The 22,986-nt window shown below is 42.7% G+C and overlaps 1 protein-coding gene and 1 pseudogene across 1 annotated transcript in view; one reads left to right on the plus strand and one right to left on the minus strand.

Annotated features, from left to right (window-relative positions):
• Positions 1-290: 290 nt before the first annotated feature.
• Positions 291-22,986, minus strand: part of ROPN1 (rhophilin associated tail protein 1) — a 31,091-nt gene continuing 8,395 nt past the window's right edge. The window contains exons 2-6 of the mRNA XM_061408786.1: positions 11,184-11,311; positions 7,332-7,449; positions 5,897-6,058; positions 1,012-1,187; positions 291-492 (exon numbers count right to left, since the gene is read on the minus strand). Coding sequence (XP_061264770.1) covers positions 426-492; positions 1,012-1,187; positions 5,897-6,058; positions 7,332-7,449; positions 11,184-11,299 — 639 coding nt within the window. The 5' untranslated portion in view covers positions 11,300-11,311 and the 3' untranslated portion in view covers positions 291-425. The remainder of the gene's footprint in view (positions 493-1,011; positions 1,188-5,896; positions 6,059-7,331; positions 7,450-11,183; positions 11,312-22,986) is intronic.
• On the plus strand, positions 11,563-11,735 carry LOC133255491 (U4 spliceosomal RNA; annotated as a pseudogene).

Below are 22,986 nucleotides of genomic sequence, written 5' to 3' on the forward strand. Positions count from 1 at the left end.
ATGAACTAGCATCAAAACAACAAATGGAGAAATAAACTGGTCAAAATGTGGATTGATCATGTAAAAGATGCTCATGTAAATTATGCCTAACAGTCACAAAACATGAAAACTGTGTCTGGATAACATTCCACCTCTGAAAATCCGACAGCCTGGCTTTCACTCGAGATGTATTTTCTATCCATGCTTCATCAGTGACTTTACAGAGTGTCCATGGGGGAAGAATACTAATCTTCTGTTAATTGAAGTATAATGTCTCAACAACTTTACATCTTAATTCCACACATTTCTAATTTCATATGTTTGCCTAATTGTTTATTAGTGTGTACCAGTTACACAAGAAAATTGGCTTTGGATGGTACATGAGGTTCAGTCATTCTGAAGCACAATCATCTGTATCTTCCTTTAAAATTGCCAAAAGTGTGCTTTTATTCCAGCCGAACCCTGGGGTTTTGGGTAAAGTCATTCACCTTGATTAAACCATCAGGACCAATACTGTTTGGGAAAAAAAAATTGGGGTGTTAGTTTATTTAATATGTAATCTTAAGAAAGACAATATATGAACAACTCTCTCCCTCCAACTTAATTCTGCTGTGGCTCCTGCCCTCATCACCCTCTCTTTCTCTGACCTCTTGTCTGTCTGTTCCTCCTCCACCCCACCTCCACCACTGGTCAAACCTGAATGTGAACCAGAGTCACTTGGAGGGCTTGCTGAAACACAGGTACCTGGTCTCACCCTCAGAGTTTCTGATTTGATGGGCTTAGGGTACAGCCTGAAAAATTGCATTTCTAACACGTTCCCAGGTGCTGCTGCTGGTCTGTGTGGCACTCTGAGTCACTGTCCTATACCATTCTCTCTCTTCCATTTCCCCTTCTCTTTCTGATCCCTAGTTACTGTTCTTCACAACATTCCTGTTCCCAGAGCTGCATAATACAGTAACCTCACTATGCCTTGGTCTGCTGGATTTGCTTTCCATATACTCTTTCCCCTCCAATTGCTAAATGTTTGCTTACACTTCCTGTTCAATGTAGTTCAGCATTCGACTGACGTGTGATGCTGAGATCTCCCCATCCACTTCAGCGATATACGTGTAGAGAAACTGGAAGGTGCTGAATGGGATCCGGGGAGGGCCACTGTCATGGTCCGATGATAACACTTCACACACTATCTTGAGAGTTTTGGCAATGGTCTATAAAACCAGAAGGTTAAGTGAGGAGAAGCTCACTACTCCACGCTAAATTCCTAAGATCAGTTTAGATATAACAAAACAAAAACCTTGCTCTCATAAAATTAAGTGGGGATGATGCAATGTTCTGGAAAGCTTGAATTTTTTATGCCGAATGTCAGTGAACTCAATCTCAAAATATTGAGTATCTACTGGGTGTCTTTCTTTTTTTGTTGTTGTGGCAACCCTATCTATTCACAAAATAAGTACTTTAAAGAAACCACAGCTACCATCTCTATGGAAGATAATGATTAGAATATATAAACAGCAAACCCTCTTATCAGAAAGGTAAAATCAAACTTAGGTCAAATGAATACACTTATATTAATAATAAAGATTAGTTACCTGAATGTCCAAACAAATGGTGTGAATCACTAAAGTCCTCCAAGAGTAAATGTTAGAAGTAAATGGAGAATCTTTGGACTGTGTTACTATTTTATTTCCTTTATTACCTTTCTTCTCCCCGTATGATTTTCGTAAATCACTTGCTTCTCATTTTGAAAATATACTCGCCTCTGTCTCTACTGGGTATCTTTCTATAATATTTCCTTTCCTTTCTTGGTGGGAGGGATACTTTCAAGGAATTAAGTTTATAGACTGTTGAATGCTTTAAGACATTTATTATCTTAATGAGAATAACCTCACTTAAGGAGGGGAATTTGATTTTGCATCCTACAAAATTAGAATAATTTCTTCTGACTTCTCTCCGGTCTTAGTTCTAAAGGGCTGCAGTGATTAGGACAGCTTATCTACTCCAGAGAGATACTTGGAGCCGTGCCACAGCGGGGGGGCAGGCCACTTCCATTTACTCTCTGTCTCCTGCCCTTGGGAGTTCTCTCCTGGAGGCTGTTGTGAAACCGTGTGTGAGGCAGTGTGCCAGGCGCTTCCATAGAGGAGGGCTGGGGGTGGGCACACAGGAGGCTGGTAAGAGGTTGTCAGAGGATGGGAGGGTGTGTGCACGACTTGAGGTCAGCGTGACAGTGGTTTTAGGTAGATTTACGAGCATGTGTGCATGAATGTCACAATTCCCATCTATAGCTCATCCTCTGTGTGTGTTTTTTGAAAAAAAACACACTTTTGTTCTGTAGTCCTCTTCCTACAGCCTCATCCAAATTGGGGCGCTGTTATGGGCTGTGTTATGTCTGCCCAAAATCCATATGTTGAAACCCTAACCCTTAGGACCTCAGAATGTGATTGTATTTGGAGATGGAGCCTTTAAAGAGCTAATTACGTTAAAAGGAAGTCATTAGAGTGGACTCTAATCCAGTAGGTCTGGTGTCCTTACAAGAAGAGGTTACGATGCAGAGAGAGAGAGAGAGACCAGACTCATGAGTGCAGAGACGGACGACCACATGAGGAAGAGGGAGACAACTTCCATTCACAAGCCAAGGTGGTTCCATTTACAATCTTGATCTCAGACTTCCAGCTTCCAAAAAATATTGCTGTTGTTTAAGCCACCTAGTCTGTGGTACACTGTTATGGCAGCCCTTGCTTTCTGCCCCAAACATCTTTTATTGATTATTCAAGCAACAAACCTTCAAATTCTATTGCCTTCTTAAGATTTTCAAATATTTAATAAATAGATGAATGGATAAGAACTCTTTGGACTGGAGCTTTTTGGTAAACTTAAATAAGCCTAAAGTAAACAGAGATCTGGGCTTCCCAGATGGCTCAGTGGTAAAAAAAAAATCTCCCTGCCAATGCAGGAGACAGAGGTTTGACCCCTGGGTTAGGATCCCCTGGAGAAGGAAATGATAACCCATTCCAGTATTCTTGCCTGGGAAATTGCATAGATAGAGGAGCCTGGCAGGCTACAGTCCCTAGGGTAACAAAGAGTCGGACATGACCTAGCTACTAAACAACAATAAAAACAGAGGTCTGCATTCTGTTGCACAAGTTTTTTTGGTCAGATGGGGGTCCACTCCATAAAGATAACCTTTAAGCATCTTGCAAGCCTCTTTTTAAAACTCAGAGGTGAAAGCCTCAGAAAGTGAATTATTTGCTGACAAAACATGCCCTTCCTTCTAGTGAACACATCACACAACCTCCTCTTGTATATAATTGGTCTCCGTGGAACAGGAGGTTGAGAGGTTTTCTAGAGGAAGAAATGCTCTAAGGGAAGAGGAACGCATGCTCAAAGGGAAGTGTATCTGCGGCACTTTGAACCACGTGTAGATTCAGGGAGCTCAAGACTGGAGTAAATGTACCTGCTTTCTAAAATTCCTGCCATTAGATTTTCTGTAAGGAGGGGACTTGATTTCCTAAATGGCACGGATATCATGGCTGACTGTGAGTTGGCAAAGCAAGAAAGGAATTTCTGGGCTTGCCTTGAAGGATGTATAGATTAGCAAGAACGCACTCCTCCTCCAGATGGTGACACCCCGACCTCTCCCACGTTTAAGTTCCCAGCAGCAGTCCAACATGAAACAAATGGGTAAAACGGGACGGGCTCCTGGATTCACAGGGCATCCTTTATTTATGGACTGGACCTGCAGGCGGACTTCAGCACTGGGCGCCCTTGTCTTATGGATACAGGACACAAAGTCAGACCCCCGTCACCGCTCAGAATTGGTGGGGCCACTGCTATCCTGGGCCAGGCTTGAGGGTCCTGCAGGCAGACTTCAGCACTGGGCGCCCTTGACTTATGGATACAGGACACAAAGTCAGACCCCCGTCACCGCTCAGAATTGGTGGGGCCACTGCTATCCTGGGCCAGGCTTGAGGGTGTCTCAGTGGAAGCCGAGAAGGTGGAACAGAATCACAGGATGATAGAGGCCAAAGAACCTCATGGAACATTTACGCAAACCTCCTCGTTTTAGCAGGGAAGTAGAAACATCACCTCATGGGTTTTTTTTCCCTGGTGTGGGAGGCAGCCATATCAGAGTAAACCTAGCTGCTGCAGAAGGAGGGTTGGAATTTGGTTTTCCCAAGTCATTCTAGGTTACTGTGAGGCGTGTGGATGAGAGGACTCAGACACCTCCAAGGTGGTGGGCGGCTGTGACGTGGAGCAGATGAGGGCACTCTGGAAGTGACTTAAGGAGGCCCTGAACACCAGGGAGAATGGAGGTTTGCTGGTTGGAGGATTATTGTGCTGTGAGAGAGAAAAGACCAAAGACTTCAGCTGCACAGCTAGCACCACACAGGTGAGTATTTCCATGGAGATCAGAGATGCTGGAGAGGACCAAGGGAGGTGCGAACCCTCCTACTGGGTGCTCTGAGATCCCAGCATCACGCCTTTCCTTGAACACTCAACTGCCACCTTGCAGAGAGGAGCTGTGAGGAGAAATCTGAGAAACTGAGTAATTCACCTGAAAGCTGTTTTTAGTTACTGCAGCAGATGAAAAACTCCTGGGTTGGGTTGAATCTACTCTTTTCTTAATCCACTCTTCATGGGTAGGGTAGGTGGGGAAAAGCAGGATTAATTACAGAGAAAGTACATTTCCCCACTCCGTGAGCATCTGTGAATATGGCGTGAGTAAGCTTGTGACCTTACGAGAATTTAATAAAATGTATCAATTTTTCATTTTTCCTCTGTGATTTTCCCCCAATCCATGGGGCTATTTCCACAGAAGTGTGGCAGTGCTCATTGGCAACTCATTTGCCTCTGTTGCTGGGAATAGTTTATTCATTGCATAAGAGTGCTAGGGAAGGCCGTGAAAAAGGAAAAAACCCAAGAATGACCTCTTCTCTCTTCCTCTCTAAAGAAATAATTATGCTGAAAGTTGAGCAGAATCACAGGAAAAGTTGGACTACAGTATTTCTGATAATGTTCTTACAAGCACAAGTGTCAAGTACACATACTCAGGACATTTGAGAAGGAAGAACAAGGTTGTATTTAGATATACTGAATGATTCAAACTACCTTTTTTGTACCATTTGGTTTTGGCAGAAGCAATAATTTTCTCATTAATTTTTAAATTTGTATGTATTTAGGGGATTTTTAAAAAATCATTTTTCTGACTCATTTTCATTTGCTATTATAATAGTGTTTAACAAGAGTGAGTCCACATATAATATGATACCTAAAGCTTTTAAGTATGTATATGAAATGGTTTCTTTGAAATGGGAAAATGGCTTTTCCAATTGTAAATTCAAGTCAAATTTGGAAAAGGCATGAATTTGTATGAACATCCTGCATCCATGGTGATGTCATGACTATGAATCTGGAAACAGCCTCATATCTTCTTTCCTGCTCTCTTATCTCTGATTTTTGTATCCAGTTATGCTTATCATACAGTAGTTTTCTATAAGGCTGTATTTCTTTTTTAAAATCTCTATTATTATATCTTCTAGGTGTCTGAAACCCAAATGTAAGCCAATCTTCGTCTACAGCTGGCTTTTGCTTATCTTTAGGAACATGAATGGAGGGAGTGGAGTGGTAATAAACCTAAGTGAAATTAATAAATAATCCAAAAACTGCATTTTAGTCAACTTCTCCCCAGAACCAGATGACAGCTTTCCCTGCTCTCCTCCCCATCCCTGCTTCTGGCTAACAAGCAGAGAAATAACCTTAATTCAGAGAGGAGGGGGAGTAGAAAAGAAGGGGTAGGCTCCTTATCAACCCTGGAGGGTTGACTGTGTGTACTACACCACGCCCCCCCCCCTTCCTGGAGACTGTCCAGCCCCACAAAAGATTTTCCCTTAAGGAACAAAAAACATTAAAGCTAACTTACAACTCCGAGAGAGCTACAGGCAAGGGCTAGAAACTTCAGCCACTCAATTTCCTCCGTGAAGCGGCCCACATTCATCACACTGTTAAACAGGTCAGTTGGGAGATTCAGCACCTTCCACATCTGGGCCAGCTCATCTGCATGGACAATCAGTCTGCCACCAACCTGTGGGGCGGGGAACCGACATGAGACAAGGAATGAGGGGTGGGAGGAGAGAAGGCCCTGAGGACACCTGCCAGGGCAAGGGCCCTGTTCTCCCAGCATACAGCAAGGGGTGGGGGAAGGTGTCAGGGGTCAGCAGGGACTCTGGCAGTTCTCTTTGCAAGGGTAGAGAAACGTTCAGCCCAGTGAAGAACGTTCTGATATATAATTTAATCACTTGAACTTCAGGTATCAGAGTTATGGGGAAAACATACACGTATATCACACTTTAATTTTTTTCTAGGTCTTTTATTATTTGCTGTTTCATCCCTAGGTTGTCCCTATAAGGCAGAGAGGGCAGCCTGAAAATGAAACCAAGGAGTAGAGAACTTGTCTGGAAACACTAATTAGTGGTGAAACTAGAACTAGAACTAGATGTTAAATCCCTTGCTTCTAGACCCCACTGAGTTCTTTGTACTAGACTCTAAATGCATTGCTTTAATACGGGGTCTATGGTATGGATGGCTGATGTTGCTCGTTCCGAGGCACCTCGGTTCTCTGCCATGTCCACTGCACAAAGTGCTTGGCAGTCAAGAGGAGAAGGGCACAAGTGGCTAGTTGTTGGCCAACAATACAATAAGGGTGCAGATGCCCCAGTGAAGTCCTACTATGCTTTCCCTGGTCCTCTGATTCCAGTGAAATGCTAAGCCTCTGGGACCAACTCGTTTGGCTAAGTCAATCCTGAATCACCTCAAACCTGTATCCTAAAATGAGGTATGGTAGTGTAAATCATATTTCTTGGGAGTTGGCCAAGCTGCAAGTTTTCTTAGGACAGACCCTTCTCAACCATTCCCAGGACAGCTCCCAGGATGATATGGCTGTGCAGAGAGCCTAAAAGCAAGGCTATGTTGGCACCTGAGATAACTGGGGAACTATAATATGCCCCTCCCCAAACTCTGATTGGCATCATATCTGGACTTGATCAGTAAGGAAGACACTGTCAGGGGATGTGGACCTGCATTTTCTAGAGAGAAGGAATTCAAACTGCACTGAGCCCCTGACTGTTCTGGCAGCTTCAGGACAATGCGGAATGACCCAAGTGACAAGTCAGCTTACAGCCTATTTCAGCATCATTCCTATTTTCACAAGGGAAGATTTACTCTCAGTGCACGCTTTAGTGAATTTTAAGACAGTGCTGAGTGGCCAGCTGATGAGCAAGAAGGGGACTTTGGTCTGCACCCATCCAAACTCAGTATCACCCCCACATTCCTTATCTGCACTGCCTGTTGGCGCTTACCCGGGAATGCAGGATCTTTAACAGCTCCGGTGTCAGCTCAGCCCAGTTAGACAAAGCCACTCGCTCAGACCGCTCTCTTACTGGAGGAATCTCTCCACGGGACATAGCCCCAAAATATCTACAAGAAAAAAAGGGGTGGGGGACCAGCCTGTACTTTAGTGGCCTCTGGCTGCTTTGGGAATCCCTTCTCCCCTTTTTTTGAGGGTAGGGGTGGAGGAAAGAACATTTATTAAGTGGCTTCTGTATGCTAGATGGACTTCCCAGGTGGCTCAGTGGTAAAAAAAAAATTTTCCTGCCAAGCAGGAGATGTAGGTTTGATCCCTGGGTTAGGAAAATCCCCTGGAGAAGGAACTGGCAACCCACTCCAGTATTCTTGCCTGGAAAATCCCATGGACAGATGAGCCTGGCAAACTACAGTCCATGGGGTTGCAACTAAACGACGACAAATATGCCAGATGTTGTTTTTAGTTCATTTATGTACAGGAAAAGCCTGAATGTTACTTCACATTTAAGGTCTAGAGATGGCTTAGGGAATAAGTAGATTTGTTTTTCTCTAAGGATGTGGGATAACCAACAAAAGTTTGATATGAAATTCCCTGAAGTATAGTGGGTCTGGGTATTTTTTTGTCATTCCCTTCTAAATGTTTTCCATTTATGTGTGTACATGCACAAAAAGAGACATACACACATATACAGACATATGTGTGTTGAGATATAATAATATATATAGTATATGTACATACACATGTCTATATATATGTATGCGTATAAAAGGAAAGAAAATCATTGTTGTTTTAAATCCCCTACTCTTTTTTATGAAGGAAGAATCCTAGTACCTGAAGGACCTTTTTTCAAACATAAAAATCTTTATGCTTGGTATGATGGCTATCTACTTACTTAAAGTTGGTATTAGGCAGTGGTGCTAAGTCACTTTGTCATGTTCAACTCCTTGTGATCCTATGAACCATAGCCTGCCAGGCTCCTCTGTCCACAGGATTCTCCAGGCAAGATTACTGGAGTGGGTTGCCATGCCTTTCTCCAGAGGATCTTCCCGACCCAGGAATTGAACCTGCATCTCTTACGTCTCCCACATTGGCAGGTGGGCTCTTTACCACTAGCTCCACCTGGGAAGTCCCCATTAACTAGTGGGAGTCTCCTACATTGGCAGTTTCTTTACCACGGAGCCACCTGGGAAGCCCTAAAATCTTCATCTTCCCTCAAAATTTCAGCACTGCCTGAACATCAGCGCTTTGTGGAATGACTTTGTTTTGGTGCAGTGGGAAAAACAATGAGTTCTGTTCTGGGACTGACCTATGAAGGAAACTGGCTGCCTGCAGCAGGGAACAGACATGAGCAGTTGATCCACAGGGCACTGATGCTATGTGGAAAGGCCTGTCTCCATTAGAAGCCTCGTTATTGACTACCCATGGATCACAGCCTCTGCCCCTCTCTTACGTTTTATGAATTTCTCCAGCTCCAGGTAATATACAAAGAATTCAGATGAAATTTTATAAAAGCCCATTTTAGGGTGAAATTATACAATGATGAGATGGTTGGATAGCATCACTGATTCAATGCACATGAACTTGGGTAAACTCCAGGAGATAGTGAGGGACAGGGAGGCCTGGCGTGCTGCAGTCCACGGTGTCATAAAGAGTTAGACACAACTGAGAGATTGAACAACTTACAATGATGGGGTAAACCACGGCCTGTCTCTTAGCCGTGTCTAAGTTGTGTCATCACACAACGCAGAGCAACAGCTTCCAAGACCAAAACATCTTCCAGGCACCCCTTGGAGGTCATCCACAGGGAGGACAGAAGAAATCCTTCCAGGTCACCCTACTAATGTACCTGAGTGGTCTCTGCAGAGCAGGTCAGTGTGGGGTGAGTGAGGCTCAGCAGCATCTTTGGACCTTGTAGCAGAGTTGGTTAGAGTGTGTGGAACTGAGCCTGTAGTCGTGAGTGTAATCCTCTGTGGGTTATCTGGCTTCGTTTGTAGTGAGCATTTCCATGGTTCTTCACATTTGTGTGGTCACACATACCCAACACAAGACAAAAGAGTTTGTGTCCTGCTGACGTCTGGGAGGTGGTTTCTTCATGGATAGTATATATGCAGGGAAACTTTGGCTCGTGGTAAATAGACATTTTGTCATGAAAACACTTCATAGAGTTTTATCTCTAAAATGCTGCAGGTTTCTAAGCCGCATAAAACCATCTGACAAGTGCTTTCTGTGTCTGAATAGATGGAAAGTGCTCTTAGGTCATGTTCTCCTTTTTCACTGTAGTTAAACTACAAACTGATTCTTCACGGATATCTACAACACTTATAGCACACGATACGATATGGAAGCAAGCAAACTACAACAGTGGAATGTTTTCTCCCATAAATGTCAGGGACACTACCAAGAAATGTCATTTTTCTTGCTATAAAGCAGCAGTGCAAGAACAATAAAATGAGGTTTTAAACTATCGTGTAGTATAAAAGTCTGTCTGGGTGTGCCAAAGGAAATTAGTCTTCTGATGCTTAAAGTTCAATCCTAGACGTTATATATAAAGTTGAGAATGGAAAACTAAACAGGGTTCATTACCAGGCAAAGCAACCCTACTTGTGTCTTGTTTTTATGAGCGCTACTGGCTCATTTTCCTTCCATTTGTAGAAACTTCATACTAGCCCAGCCCAGGAGCAGGAGCACACTGGCCAGGGAGACTCCGTGAGGGTCCTCTTGGTACATCTTGAGCCTTCTCAGAGGTATCAGTGCTTCCTCCTCACCACCTGCTCAATGGACCTCCTCAACCTCAGGAGGAAGGTGCTCTCCCCTCCCCCAACCTACCAGCTCTGGTCTGCAGCCTGTGACTCCGTAACCCCTCTCCCAGTGAAGCCCTACTAAGGAGGCCATCACCAAACAGTAAAACTAGCCTGAAAGTGGTCCCTGGGAGGATTGGTCCACTCCTAACTCTGCCCCAAGCCTCAGTTCCCCCGTTTCATGCAGGCACTTTTGTCTAAGGAGCAATTTCGTAGCTGGGAGCCTTTCTCTGTAAAGTTTCAGTCCCGGCTAGCAGTTACTGAGTGAGCTCCTTCCACTGGGCAGCCTCTGGAGGTGTCTCCTGAAAGAGGACACCTGTGTTTGAGGCACAATGAAGCCAGGCCGCTGCTCCGCCTGCCCCCATCACTAGTGCAGTGTGGAATCCTATTAGTTCAAAGTCAAGAAAATAGCGATTTCCCCAAAGATGAGATACAAAGTATCTGTGGCTAGGCTCAAGAATGAGTTTTAACAGTAGTAGAGGAAGGGATCTCATTACAGGCTTTAACTCAGGAGAGAACCCACTTGGACTGATCCCACACAGTCCGCCCCGCGGGCTCATCGCATAGCTCCCCCACATGTGCACTGCTGCCATCTGGTGGTGAAATCTGAGAATGAGGCTCTGGTTTACATCAGGGAAAGGCAGGCTAAAGCTCCGAGGGACTCTGGGCCTTTCTTTCCACTGGGACAGGGAGTGGGGGAGGGGCGGGGGTGGGAGCAGGGACCCAGTGGAATGTGCTTGAGTGATGTGATGTGGTAATCTAACTCTTGCTGATTGCCCTAGGACTTTGACTATAGCCCTGGCGTCCAGTCGCTCAGTCTGGTTTACTTGGCAAAGGGCCTCCATCCTCTCAGTTTGCGGGATTTCTGTATGGATTTAAAGTATCAAAGCAACGTGACAGCTGAACATCACAAAGATTATGCTAATCAGTCCCGACTCCCAGGCTGCAGCCATGACAACCTCCTCTCAATTTTGCAAACCTTCCCTCCTCCACCCGCCACCTCCACCTCCAAGGGGAACCAGGGCTGGAGGTGAGAAAGGAGTACGTACTCTGCAGCCCACTGGATGAGATCCTGCGGCTGGGACCGAATGGCGGCTTTGGTGAATTGCTTCAGCAATTCCGGCAGCTCTGGAGGGATGCATATTTGCTTATCTGTCTGAGGCATTGATTGATTGACCTATTGTCAGAGGAAAAAGAAAATGAGCATCTTTGAATCATAAGATGACAGGAATCTTCGACAGGAGGTCACCCAGCCTCTGTGAGACACTCTCAATATTGGGGGTTCACTACCCCACAAGACAGACCTATTGTTACACGACCCCGAAGTTAGAAGGCCTTCACTAATCCCCGCTTTCTATTGTTATAATTAATTCTTTCGTTTACTTAAAAGACACACAATATTATTTGTTCATTAAAAAAGTAGAGGTTAGCTTTGCACAGTGGCGGTTTCCTGGCCAATGAGGTTTATCCGAGGTAGGATTATTGCTAATTTACAAAAAAAAAGTAGAGATCAATAAGAAGTAAACAGAAAGACCTCTAATGATAGCACCCCCAAAATACTGAATCTCTCCATTCAGAATTTTTCCAATGTAAATATATATTTGTATAAATAAAAATGGGTTCATGCAAAATAATTTGCTCAACATCAGATTACTACCATCTTCCACATCACACAACTCTTATTGGTCCCATAAGAGTTGTAGCAAAATTTACTCTGTGAATCCTCCATTACTTGACATTGTATTACATATTTCCAAATAAAAATAGTCACTAAAGAGCCATTGGATGAACAGCTCTCTATACCTTTGCAGGTATACTCATCTACTTTAATTGTAAAGAGAAACTTGTATGTTTCATTCAAAAAGTTCCAGGGTAAATTGAAACAAAACATGAAAACCCATAGATAGTATACAACACCATGTGCAAATGAACAACAGATGAAAAGACTTTGTTTGCTTTAAAATAGAGTATAAATGTTCTGAAAAGCCCTGTCTCTTCGAAACACCTGGATATGAGACAAATCCCAGCAAACACACCTTTCAAATTGCTTTGCTGAGCTTGCAAGAAAATGAGGGGAATCCTCATGTGCCACATAAGTAAGGCAGAAATGAGAGTGGAAAGCAAATGAAGAGGTTAGTGCTGGCTTGGGGCAAATGTAGATGCCAGGAACTGAGGCTTTGAGATAAAAGGCCAGGCAAGGAGTGAAAAAGTAAACAGCTGAAAGGAAGACTCTCTTATTCCCCTAAACCTGAAACCCTTTAGGGTTCACACACTTAGTGTGAAAGGATGGGACTGAATACCTGCCTACTGGCAAAGGGCAAGTGGCACAGAAATCTTTCTCCCTTGCTGCTTCTTTTGTGGTTGGTCAGTAGCTAAGTCATGTCCAACTCTTTGTGACCCCATGGACTGTAGGCCATGGACTGTAGCCCTACAGTCCATAGCATTTCCCAGGCAAGAACACTAGAGAGGGTTGCCATTTCCTACTCCAGGGTTGCTGCTTCTTATTGGGGGAGAAATAGTCTCCCACAAATATGAAGCCACAAGCTAGGTCTAAGTTTTAAATTTATACTACCAGCCTGGTTGGGAAATCTCAAGACAAGAAATTAAAGTGGTATCAGGTTGGTGGTACTCTGTTATCTTCCATTTTGTGTACTATTGTTCAGAGGAAGAAGGGTCTAAAGACATCAATTTTGCATACAAAAATTCAAGGGTAATTACCATAAAAGTAATATAACCACCAATCAGAAATAAGAAAAGGAATTAAGAGTAATAACAACGCAACTTGATTGATCCAAAAGAAGGCAAGAAAAGAGGGGCTGGGGGAAGCATAGGAAAAGTGGATAAATTACATGATAGAAGAGAAGTCACATATATCAGTAATCAGTAAAAAGGAAAGGTCTTAAATGTGCCAATTAAAATACAGAAATTGTCAGACTGGATTTTGTAAATGTCTAGTTGCAGGCACACCTGAAAAGACTCAAGTACACAGAAAGGCTGAAGGTAAAAGGATGTATGGATAAATAGGCAAATAATAACCAAAGGAAAGTTGAGGTAGATGAGTCAAAACCAGATGAAAGAGACTTTAAGACACAAAGCATGTAAGAATAAAGAGGGTCACTACATAATATAAAAGCTTCAATTAATTGGGAAGATAGCACAGTCCTCACCAAGTATCACCAGGGTGAATCTCATGATGCTGGGTGGAACAAGCTGTATATTAGTTAGGGTCACATATATAATAAGAATAGCATTATAAGAAATTAAATTACAAACTATTATGCTTATAATATTATAAGAAAGAGCAAAGGATGATAAACACAAATTCAGAATGGTATTGTCCTTGATAGGAGAGGGAGAGAGATACCATCAGGGAGGGAGATGCAACAGGAGTCCCAACACTATTAGGAATGTTCTATGTTTTAAGCTTACATGTGTGTTTCATCATTTTTACGTCTAAATTTAGTTATGTATTTTATTTGTATGTATGAAATAGTTCATAATTTAAAAAGTTATTGTTACAAGTTGATTGTTTCTGATAACTTTTCAATTCATTTTATCTAGCAAGGGGCAGTAACTTAGTTTGCTCATATTGTCTGCTCATAACCGTATATATATCTGGTTAAAGTGGTCAACTGTATTTATCAAACAAGTCAATCCTAAAGGAAATCAACCATGAATACTCATTGGAAGGATTCATGCTGAAGCTCCAATACTTTGGCCACCTATGTGAAGAGCCGACTCATTGGAAAAGACCCTGATACTGGGAAAGATTGAGGGCAGGAAAAGAATGGGCGACAGAGGATAGGATGGTTGGATGGCATCACCAACTCAAAGGACATGAGTCTGAGCAAACTCCGTGAGATAGTGAAGGACAGGGAAGCCTGGCCTGCTGCACTCCATGGGGTCACTAAGAGTTGGACATGACTGTTAGGTAACAAGTACGGTTTCAGTTTAGAAAGATGAGAAAGTTGTGCAGATGGATGGGAGTGATGATGTCACAAAAATGTGAAGGTATCGAATGCCACTGAACTGTACACTTAAAAATGGTTAATGTGGTCAGTTTTATGTATATTTTACCACCAAATACATATATGTAAAATATATTTATATATACATAAATAGGTATATAATATAGCTCAGATCATGAGCTCCTTATTGCCAAATTCAGACTTAAATTGAAGAATGTAGGGAAAACCACTAGACCATTCAGGTATGACCTAAATCAAATCCCTTATGACTATACAGTAGAAGTGAGAAATAGATTTAAGGGACTAGATCTGATAGAGTGCTTGATGAACTATGGACAGAGGTTCGTGACATTGTACAGGAGACAGGGATCAAGACCATCCCCATGGAAAAGAAATACAAAAAAGCAAAATGGCTGTCTGGGGAGGCCTTACAAATAGCTGTGAAAAGGAGGGAAGTGAAAAGCAAAGGAGAAAAGGAAAGATATAAGCATCCGAATGCAGAGTTACAAAGAATAGCAAGGAGAGATAAGAAAGCCTTCCTCAGAGATCAATGCAAAGAAATAGAGGAAAACAACAGAATGGGAAAGACTAGAGATCTCTTCAAGAAAATTAGAGATACCAAGGGAACATTTCATGCAAAGATGGGCTCAATAAAGGACAGAAATGGTATGGACCTAACAGAAGCAGAAGATATTAAGAAGAGGTGGCAAGAATACAAAGAACTGTACAAAAAGAGCTTCATGACCCGGATAATCACAATGGTGTGATCACTCACCTAGAGGCAGACATCCTGGAATGTGAAGTCAAGTGGACCTTAGAAAGCATCACTACGGGACTCTCTCTCCCGTGTGCATGCGCTCTCTCTCTCTCCCTCCCTCCCCACACACTCCTCCACTCTCTTCTCTTCAAGTCTTGGATTCTCCTGCTATCTTCTAAATAAAATAGAGCTGTAACACTGATTTGCCTAAGAGCTGTAGCACAGTTTGTCCAAGACCCAAGAGCTGTGACGCGCCGAGGGCTTTAATGTCTGTCGCTCCAAATCTTTGTTGTGACGAGACAAAGAACCGAGGAACATACACTCGCGTGACATCTATGGTGCCGTGACTCGGGTTTAACCTGGCTGAAACAACCTCTGCGTGGAAGAGGCCAAGCACAACAGGAGCCCAACTCAGCGAAGCTCCCACGCTAGAAGCAGAAGGCTAAGAAACCCAGTGCAGGGGAAGACCCATCGTGCTGGAAACCGGGACAGCGAAAAATGAACTCAGCAGAAAGCTCACGCGGCCCAGTCTCAGATTCCAGAAGACCTCCGGTTAAGAAACCTTGGACCACTGGACAAAACTCCGAGAGGGATTTTCAGAAGATCCTCTGGCCAATCCTGAGGAAATCTGGTACACTGATGGAAGCAGCTTTGTCTTGGATGGAAAAAGAAGAGCCGGGTATGCAGTAGTCTCCAATTTTGAGACCATAGAGGCTAAGCCTCTGCCACCAGGTACTTCAGCCCAATTAGCTGAGCTCATAGCCCTGACTCGAGCTTTAGAGCTGGGAAAAGGAAAAAGAATAGCCATTTACACTGACTCCAAGTATGCCTTTCTTGCTACATGCACATGCAGCTGTTTGGAAAGAAAGGGGCCACTTGACCACCCGAGGGTCCCCAATCAAATATGGTGATCAGATTCTTCGACTCTTGGAGGCAGTCCATCTGCCCACTGAGGTTTCAGTCTCCCACTGTAAAGGACACCAAAAAGGGAACACTGAAGTGGTACAAGGGAACCAAGCAGCTGATCAGGCAGCTAGGAGAGCAGCATTACAGAACCATGACCTAATAGGGATTGCCACCTTAGTTCCACAGACTAATTTGCCAGAAACTCCTTCATATACTGAAGGTGAGACTCTTAAAGCTAAGAGCGAGGGCTTTCAAGAAGATCATATGGGGTGGTTCCAAAAGGAGAGACTCCTTTTTCTGCCTGGAAACCTCCAATGGAAGTTGGTTAACTCCTTACATGCCACTACTCATTTAGGAGAAAAGGCCCTCCAAAAATTACTAGAAAGGTCCTTCAGAGAACAGGCTTCCAAACAACTATAAGACAGGTGGTCTCCTCTTGTCCCATTTGCCAAATAACCCCCAAGGAGCTCGAAGACCCCAGCTGGCCCAGCCCATCCAATGATGTGGGGCCTACCTAGGAGAGGACTGGCAGATGGACTTCACCCAGATGCCAGTTTCTCATGGGTATAAATACCTATTAGTCATGATAGATACATTCACAGGATGGATTGAAGGCTTTCCCACCCGGACTGAGAAGGCTAAGGAGGTGGTAAAAAAACTGCTCCATGAAATCATTCCAAGATTTGGTCTGCCCAGGTCATTACAAAGTGACAATGGGACATCATTTATTTCTAAGGTCACCCAAGGAATCTCGAAAGCATTGGGCATTACTTATTATCTCCATTGTGCCTGGAGGCCTCAATCTTCAGGAAAAGTAGAAAGAGCCAATCAATTCTTAAAATCAGCGATAAAAAAGATAACCCAGGAGACCTCCCTGGGATGGAAGGAGGCTTTACCAATAGCTCTCCTCCACACCCGCATTCCCCTAAGGAACAGGTTGGTCTTAGTCCTTATGAGACGCTATGTGGGAGACCTTTTGTTTATGTCAATGACCTCTTCCTAGATCCAGAGGTTCAGACCCTCCAGTCTTATACCATGGCCATTGGGCAATTCCAACAGGATATACACTTGTGGGGTATGAACCAGGACCCAAAAGATTCTAAAGAGTCACCACTATATGCTCCAGGAACTCAAGTCCTAATTAAAGTCTGGAAAGATGGGTTCCCAAAGGCTCAACTCCAGCCCACATGGAAGGGCCCCTACCCTGTAGTACTTTCTACCCCCACAGCAGTCAAGGTACCAGGACATGACTCCTGGATTCAGTGCTCACGAATCAAGCCATAGAAGAAAACAGAAGAGGACACTCAATACACCTGTGAGCCCCTGGGAGATCTCAGATACCTATTCAGAACTACCAATGAGTGCCATTTTAGTGAACACCCCCAAAATCTGATTTCTGGGGATAAGATTTCTCAGGATAACTCTAAGGAGCCAAAACAGCTTGACAGAGACTGTACTCCAAAACAGACAGGAGATAGATCTTCTGATCCCTGAACAAGGAGGGACTTGAGCCATCCTGGCGATGTGAATTTAAAATTGACCAATGTCCCTACTAGTCCTTGTTATGCTATATTGATGATGCCTATGATTATTCCATGTACTGTCAATTGTCTAACCTGTTTTGTCTCTGCCCAGGTCAACCAGCTACAACATGCAGTGCCAGTTCAACAAAGATATAAAACTACAGCTGACCACGGAAAATATCACACACCCTTGGACACCGCTATAAGGACTCTGAGGATTGAAAGTAGCAAGAGGGGGAGGCCCAATACCCCTCGCCACCCCAGTTCAGCAGGAAGTAGCCAGAAAGACCTCGACGCCCCTATCCCCAAAGAATTGGGCTTCCCATCTCTTGAGGGGGGAATGTTAGGTAGGTAGAATAGGGAAAAGGAGTCCAAAATGGCGGTGGCTAAAAGACAAGGAAGGTCAAAGGAAGGTCCAAGGACCAGAGTGAAAACTTCAGGCAGAACAAACAGCACTCCTGGCTAAGCCCAATTTGCATAGGGCAGGCCCAGGTGGAGGAAAAAACATATAAAAGGAGGAGCCAAAGTGCTTTCTCTCGGACTCTCTCTCCCTCGTGCATGCGCTCTCTCTCTCTTTCTCTCTATCACTCTCTCTCTCTCACTCTCTCTCCCTCCCTCCCCACCCACTCCTCCACTCTCTTCTCTTCAAGTCTTGGATTCTCCTGCTATCTTCTAAATAAAATAGAGCTGTAACACTGAAAAAAAAAAGAAAAAAGAAAGCATCACTACGAATAAAGCTAATGGAGGCGGTGGAATTCCAGTTGAGCTATTTCAAATCCTGAAAGATGATGCTGTGAAAGTACTGCATTCAATATGCCAACAAATTTGGAAAATTCAGCAGTGGCCACAGGACTGGAAAAGGTCAGTTTTCATTCCAGTCCCAAAGAAAGGCAATGCCAAAGAATGCTCAAACTACTGCACAATTGTACTCATCTCACATGCTAGTAAAGTAATGCTCAAAATTCTCCAAGCCAGCTTCAGCAATACGTGAACCATGAACTTCCTGATGTTCAAGCTGGTTTTAGAAAAGGCAGAGGAACCAGAGATCAAATTGCCAACATCTACTGGATCATTGAAAAAGCAAGAGAGTTCCAGAAAAACATCTATTTCTGCTTTATTGACTATGCCATAGCCTTTGACTGTGTGGATCACAATAAGCTGTGGAAAATTCTGAAAGAGAAGGGAATACCAGACCACCTGACCTGCCTCTTGAGAAATCTGTATGCAGGTCAGGAAGCAACAGTTAGAACTGGACATGGAGCAACAGACTAGTTCCAAATAGGAAAAGGAGTATGTCAAGGCTGTATATTGTCACCCTGCTTGTTTAACTTACATGCAGAGCATATCATGAGAAACGCTGGACTAGAAGAAGCACAAGCTGGAATCAAGATTGCCAGGAGAAATATCAATAATGCAGATGACACCATCCTTATGGCAGAAAGTGAAGAGGAACTAAAAAGCCTCTTGATGAAGGTGAAAGAGGAGAGTGAAAAAGTTGGCTTAAAGATCAACATTCAGAAAATGAAGATCATGGCATCTGGTCCCATCACTTCATGGGAAATAGATGGGGAAACAGTGGAAACAGTGTCAGACTTTATTTTTCTGGGCTCCAAAATCACTGCAGATGGTGATAGCAGCCATGAAATTAAAAGACACTTACTCCTTGGAAGGAAAGTTATGTAGCATATTGAAAAGCAGAGACATTACTTTGCCAACAAAGGTCCATCTAGTCAAGGCTATGGTTTTTCCTGTGGTCATGTATGGATGTGAGAGTTGGACTGTGAAGAAAGCTGAGTGCTGAAGAATTGATGCTTTTGAACTGTGGTGCTGGAGAAGACTCTTGAGAGTCCCTTGGACTGCAAGGAGATCCAACCAGTCCATCCTAAAGGAGATCAGCCCTGGGTGTTCTTTGTAAGGAATGATGCTAAAGCTGAAACTCCAGTACTTTGGCCACCTCATGCGAAGAGTTGACTCATGACTGGGGGCAGGAGGAGAAGGACAGAGGATGAGATGGCTGGATGGTATCACCGACTCGATGGAAATGAGTTTGAGTGAACTCTGGGAGTTGGTGATGGACAGGGAGGCCTGGTGTGCTGTGATTCATGGGGTCGCAAAGAGTTGGACACGACTGAGCGACTGAACGGAACTGAACTGAACAAAACAAAGTACTCAGGATGAGTAGTAACTAAATACTTTAAAAGAAATAAGACTTTCTAGATTATGCAGAACAACAGTTTCTGTACTAGTGGGAAAGCTGTGATGACAGGAAGGTGCGAGGGCTTTACCTCATATCTCCTCTCCATGTTCTGATCACTTGAGATGCAAGTAAGACATGCTTTGTTTACAGAGGTCTAGTCTATATATTTGCCTGTAGATGTGAATTCCATATTAAAGGATGTTACTAATAAACCCCGGAGAAGGCAATGGCACCCCACTCCAGTACTTTTGCCTGGAAAATTCCATGGATGGAGGAGCCTGTTGGGCTGCTGTCTATGGGGTCGCACAGAGTCGGACACGACTGAGCAACTTCATTTTCCCTTTTCACTTTCATGCATTGGAGAAGGAAATGGCAACCCATTCCAGTATTCTTGCCTGGAGAATCCCAGGGATAGGGGAGCCTGGTGGGCTGCCGTCTATGGGGTCGCACAGAGTTGGACACGACTGAAGCGACTTAGCAGCAGCAGCAGCAACTAATAAATCCAGGCTGCTATGGTTTTGTCTGCTTTCAGCTCTTGTGAAGAAACAGTCTGCTGTTTGCTACTAAGTTACCTATCAAAGGAAAATTTTTTCTTTCTTTTTTTTTTCCTGGAGGCTAGGAACTAAAAGAGGAATTGAAAATGTCAATGATTCTTATTGCAGAATTGTTGGGGAGAGATTTTTTTTTTTTTTCAGAAAATTGGCTTATTTGACATTTTCAAGCACCAGAATAAATTTAATAAAAATCACAATGAATGTTTGAAAATATAAAAGTATACCAACAGTGCTCATAGATTCAAGGGAAACATGATGTTAGAAGTAGTTCAGTGGGGAGTTTAAGTAATATTTCTAACTTTAACCCTAAATAAGACTAGTAGCAAAACATCTGTTAGGTGTCATGTTACTTGTAGATACTTGACATAAAAAAAATTAAGTGAATTAGAAATCAATTCACATTATCCTAAAAATTTCAACCAAAGACAGAAGAAATCAAAGTATTCAAATTTTGGTTAATAGAAAGGAGTTTTCTGTAAGTCGGAGAAAAATCAACCTTTTTAACATTTGCTAAGTAACAACCATCTGTGGGGCAAACTTCCTCACTGATGGTGACTATAAGAATTTGAAGAGAAATACACAATGGAATATTACTCAGTTATTAAAAAGAATGCATTTGAGTCAGTTCTAATGAGGTGAATGAAACTTACTTCACCCTATTTTACAGAGTGAAGTAAGTCAGAAAGAAAAATACCAATACAGTATATTAACGCATATATATGGAATTTAGAAAGATGGTAACGATGACCCAAATGCAAGACAGCAAAAGAACAGATATAAAGAACAGACTTTTGGACTCTGTGGGAGAAGGTGAGGGAGGGATGATCTGAGAGAATAGCATTGAAACATGTATATTACCATATGTGAAATAGATGACCAGTCCAAGTTTGATGCATGAAGCAGGGCACTCAAAGCTGGTGCACTGGGACAAACCAGAGGGCTGGGATGGGTGGGGGGTGGGAGTGGGGTTTGGAATGGAGGACACATGTACACCTGTGGCTGATTCATGTCAATGTATGGCAAAAACCACCACAATATTGTAAAGTAATTAGCCTCCAATTAAATCAATTAATTTAAAAAAAAAAGAAAAAAGAATTTGAAAAGAAAATTAAAAATTTTCTGCATGTAGTTATTTCAACACAAAATTTGGTATAAAGCAAAATCATGATTAGAAAATGAGCTTTATTTCTCTTTAAAAAGTTTTAAAATCTATTTTATTTAAAGTTTTATTGAGAGTAAACATTCAATATCTTCACTCTCACTGTGTAACTTATTCTTGAAATTATATGATAAAACTATATTGGATTTTTCTTAAGCTCCATATAGACCTGCCAAAACCCTACAGTGTACCCCAGTGTGCTTTACGAAGATTTCTGTATGCCATGATATTGAAAAAGGTTGGGAAGCTCTGATGTAAAATCTGGTTTCAAGTACTTTGGTTAAAAAACTTTTGTTTAAAAACCGTTTGTTTCATTGTTTTAAGATTATGTGTTATGGAAGAGATGCTGATGATTATTAAAATCAATTTCTGGTAAAAGCTGAGATTTATATTACGTATATGTGTGTGTGTGTGTGTCACTCAATCATGTCTAATTCTGCAACCCCAGATACTGTAGCCCACCAGCCTCCTCTGTCCATGGCATTCTCCATGCAAAAACACTGGAATGGGTTGCCATTTCCTCCTCCAGCAGATTTTCCTGACCCAGGGATCAAACCCGGGTCTCCTGGATTGCAGGCAGATTCTTTACCAATTGTGCCACTAGGGAAGCCCCATATATTTAGAGAGAGAGAAAGTGAAAGTGTTAGTTGCTCAGTTTACCATCTGAGCCACCAGGTAAGTCAATGTATACATATACATAATTTATATATATAACTTATACAATTTTAAAAGAATGTAATTAGAAAGGGAACTATAAAAATACTGGTTGTTAACGGAACAATTCACTTCCAAGTTAAATTACTCAGCTGAAGTATTGATTAGAAGCCATCAAAAAAGTTTGAGATAAATTAGCAAAACAGATAAACTTCTTTTAATCGCAGAGAAATAGTGTCCTCAGAGTGTCACAAAGGCCGAAAACATCTAGTACTAATGCTCAAAATTCTCCAAGTCAGGCTTCAGCAATACATGAACCATGAACTTCCAGATGTTCAAGCTGGTTTTAGAAAAGGCAGAGGAACCAGAGATCAAATTGCCAACATCTGCTGGATCATTGAAAAAGCAAGAGAGTTCCAGAAAAACATCTATTTCTGCTTTATTGACTATGCCAAAGCCTTTGACTGTGTGGATCACAAGAAACTGTGGAAAATTCTGAAAGAGATGGGAATACCAGACCACCTGACCTGCCTCTTGAGAAACCTGTATGCAGGTCAGGAAGCAACAGTTAGAATTGGACATGGAACGGATTCCAAATAGGAAAAGGAGTACGTCAAGGCTGTATATTGTCACCTTACTTATTTAACTTATATGCAGAGTACAGCATGAGAAATGCTGGGCTGGAGGAAGCACAAGCTGGAATCAAGATTGCCAGGAGAAATATCAATAACCTCAGATATGCAGATGACACCATCCTTATGGCAGAAAGTGAAGAGGAACCAAAAAGCCTCTTGATGAAGGTGAAAGAGGAGAGTGAAAAAGTTGGCTTAAAGCTCAACATTCAGAAAACGAAGATCATGGCATCTGGTCCCATCACTTCATGGGGAATAGATGGGAGAACAGTGGAAACAGTGTCAGACTTTATTTTTCTGGGCTCCAAAATCACTGCAGATGGTGACTGCAGCCATGAAATTAAAAGATGCTTACTCCTTGGAAGGAAAGTTATGACCAACCTAGACAGCATATTAAAAACCAGAGACATTACTTTGCCAACAAAGGTCCATCTAGTCAAGGCTATGGTTTTTCCAGTGGTCATGTATGGATGTGAGAGTCGGACTGTGAAGAAAGCTGAGC

Source organism: Bos javanicus, chromosome 1, assembly GCF_032452875.1.
Source record: "Bos javanicus breed banteng chromosome 1, ARS-OSU_banteng_1.0, whole genome shotgun sequence".
Lineage (NCBI taxonomy): Eukaryota > Metazoa > Chordata > Mammalia > Artiodactyla > Bovidae > Bos > Bos javanicus.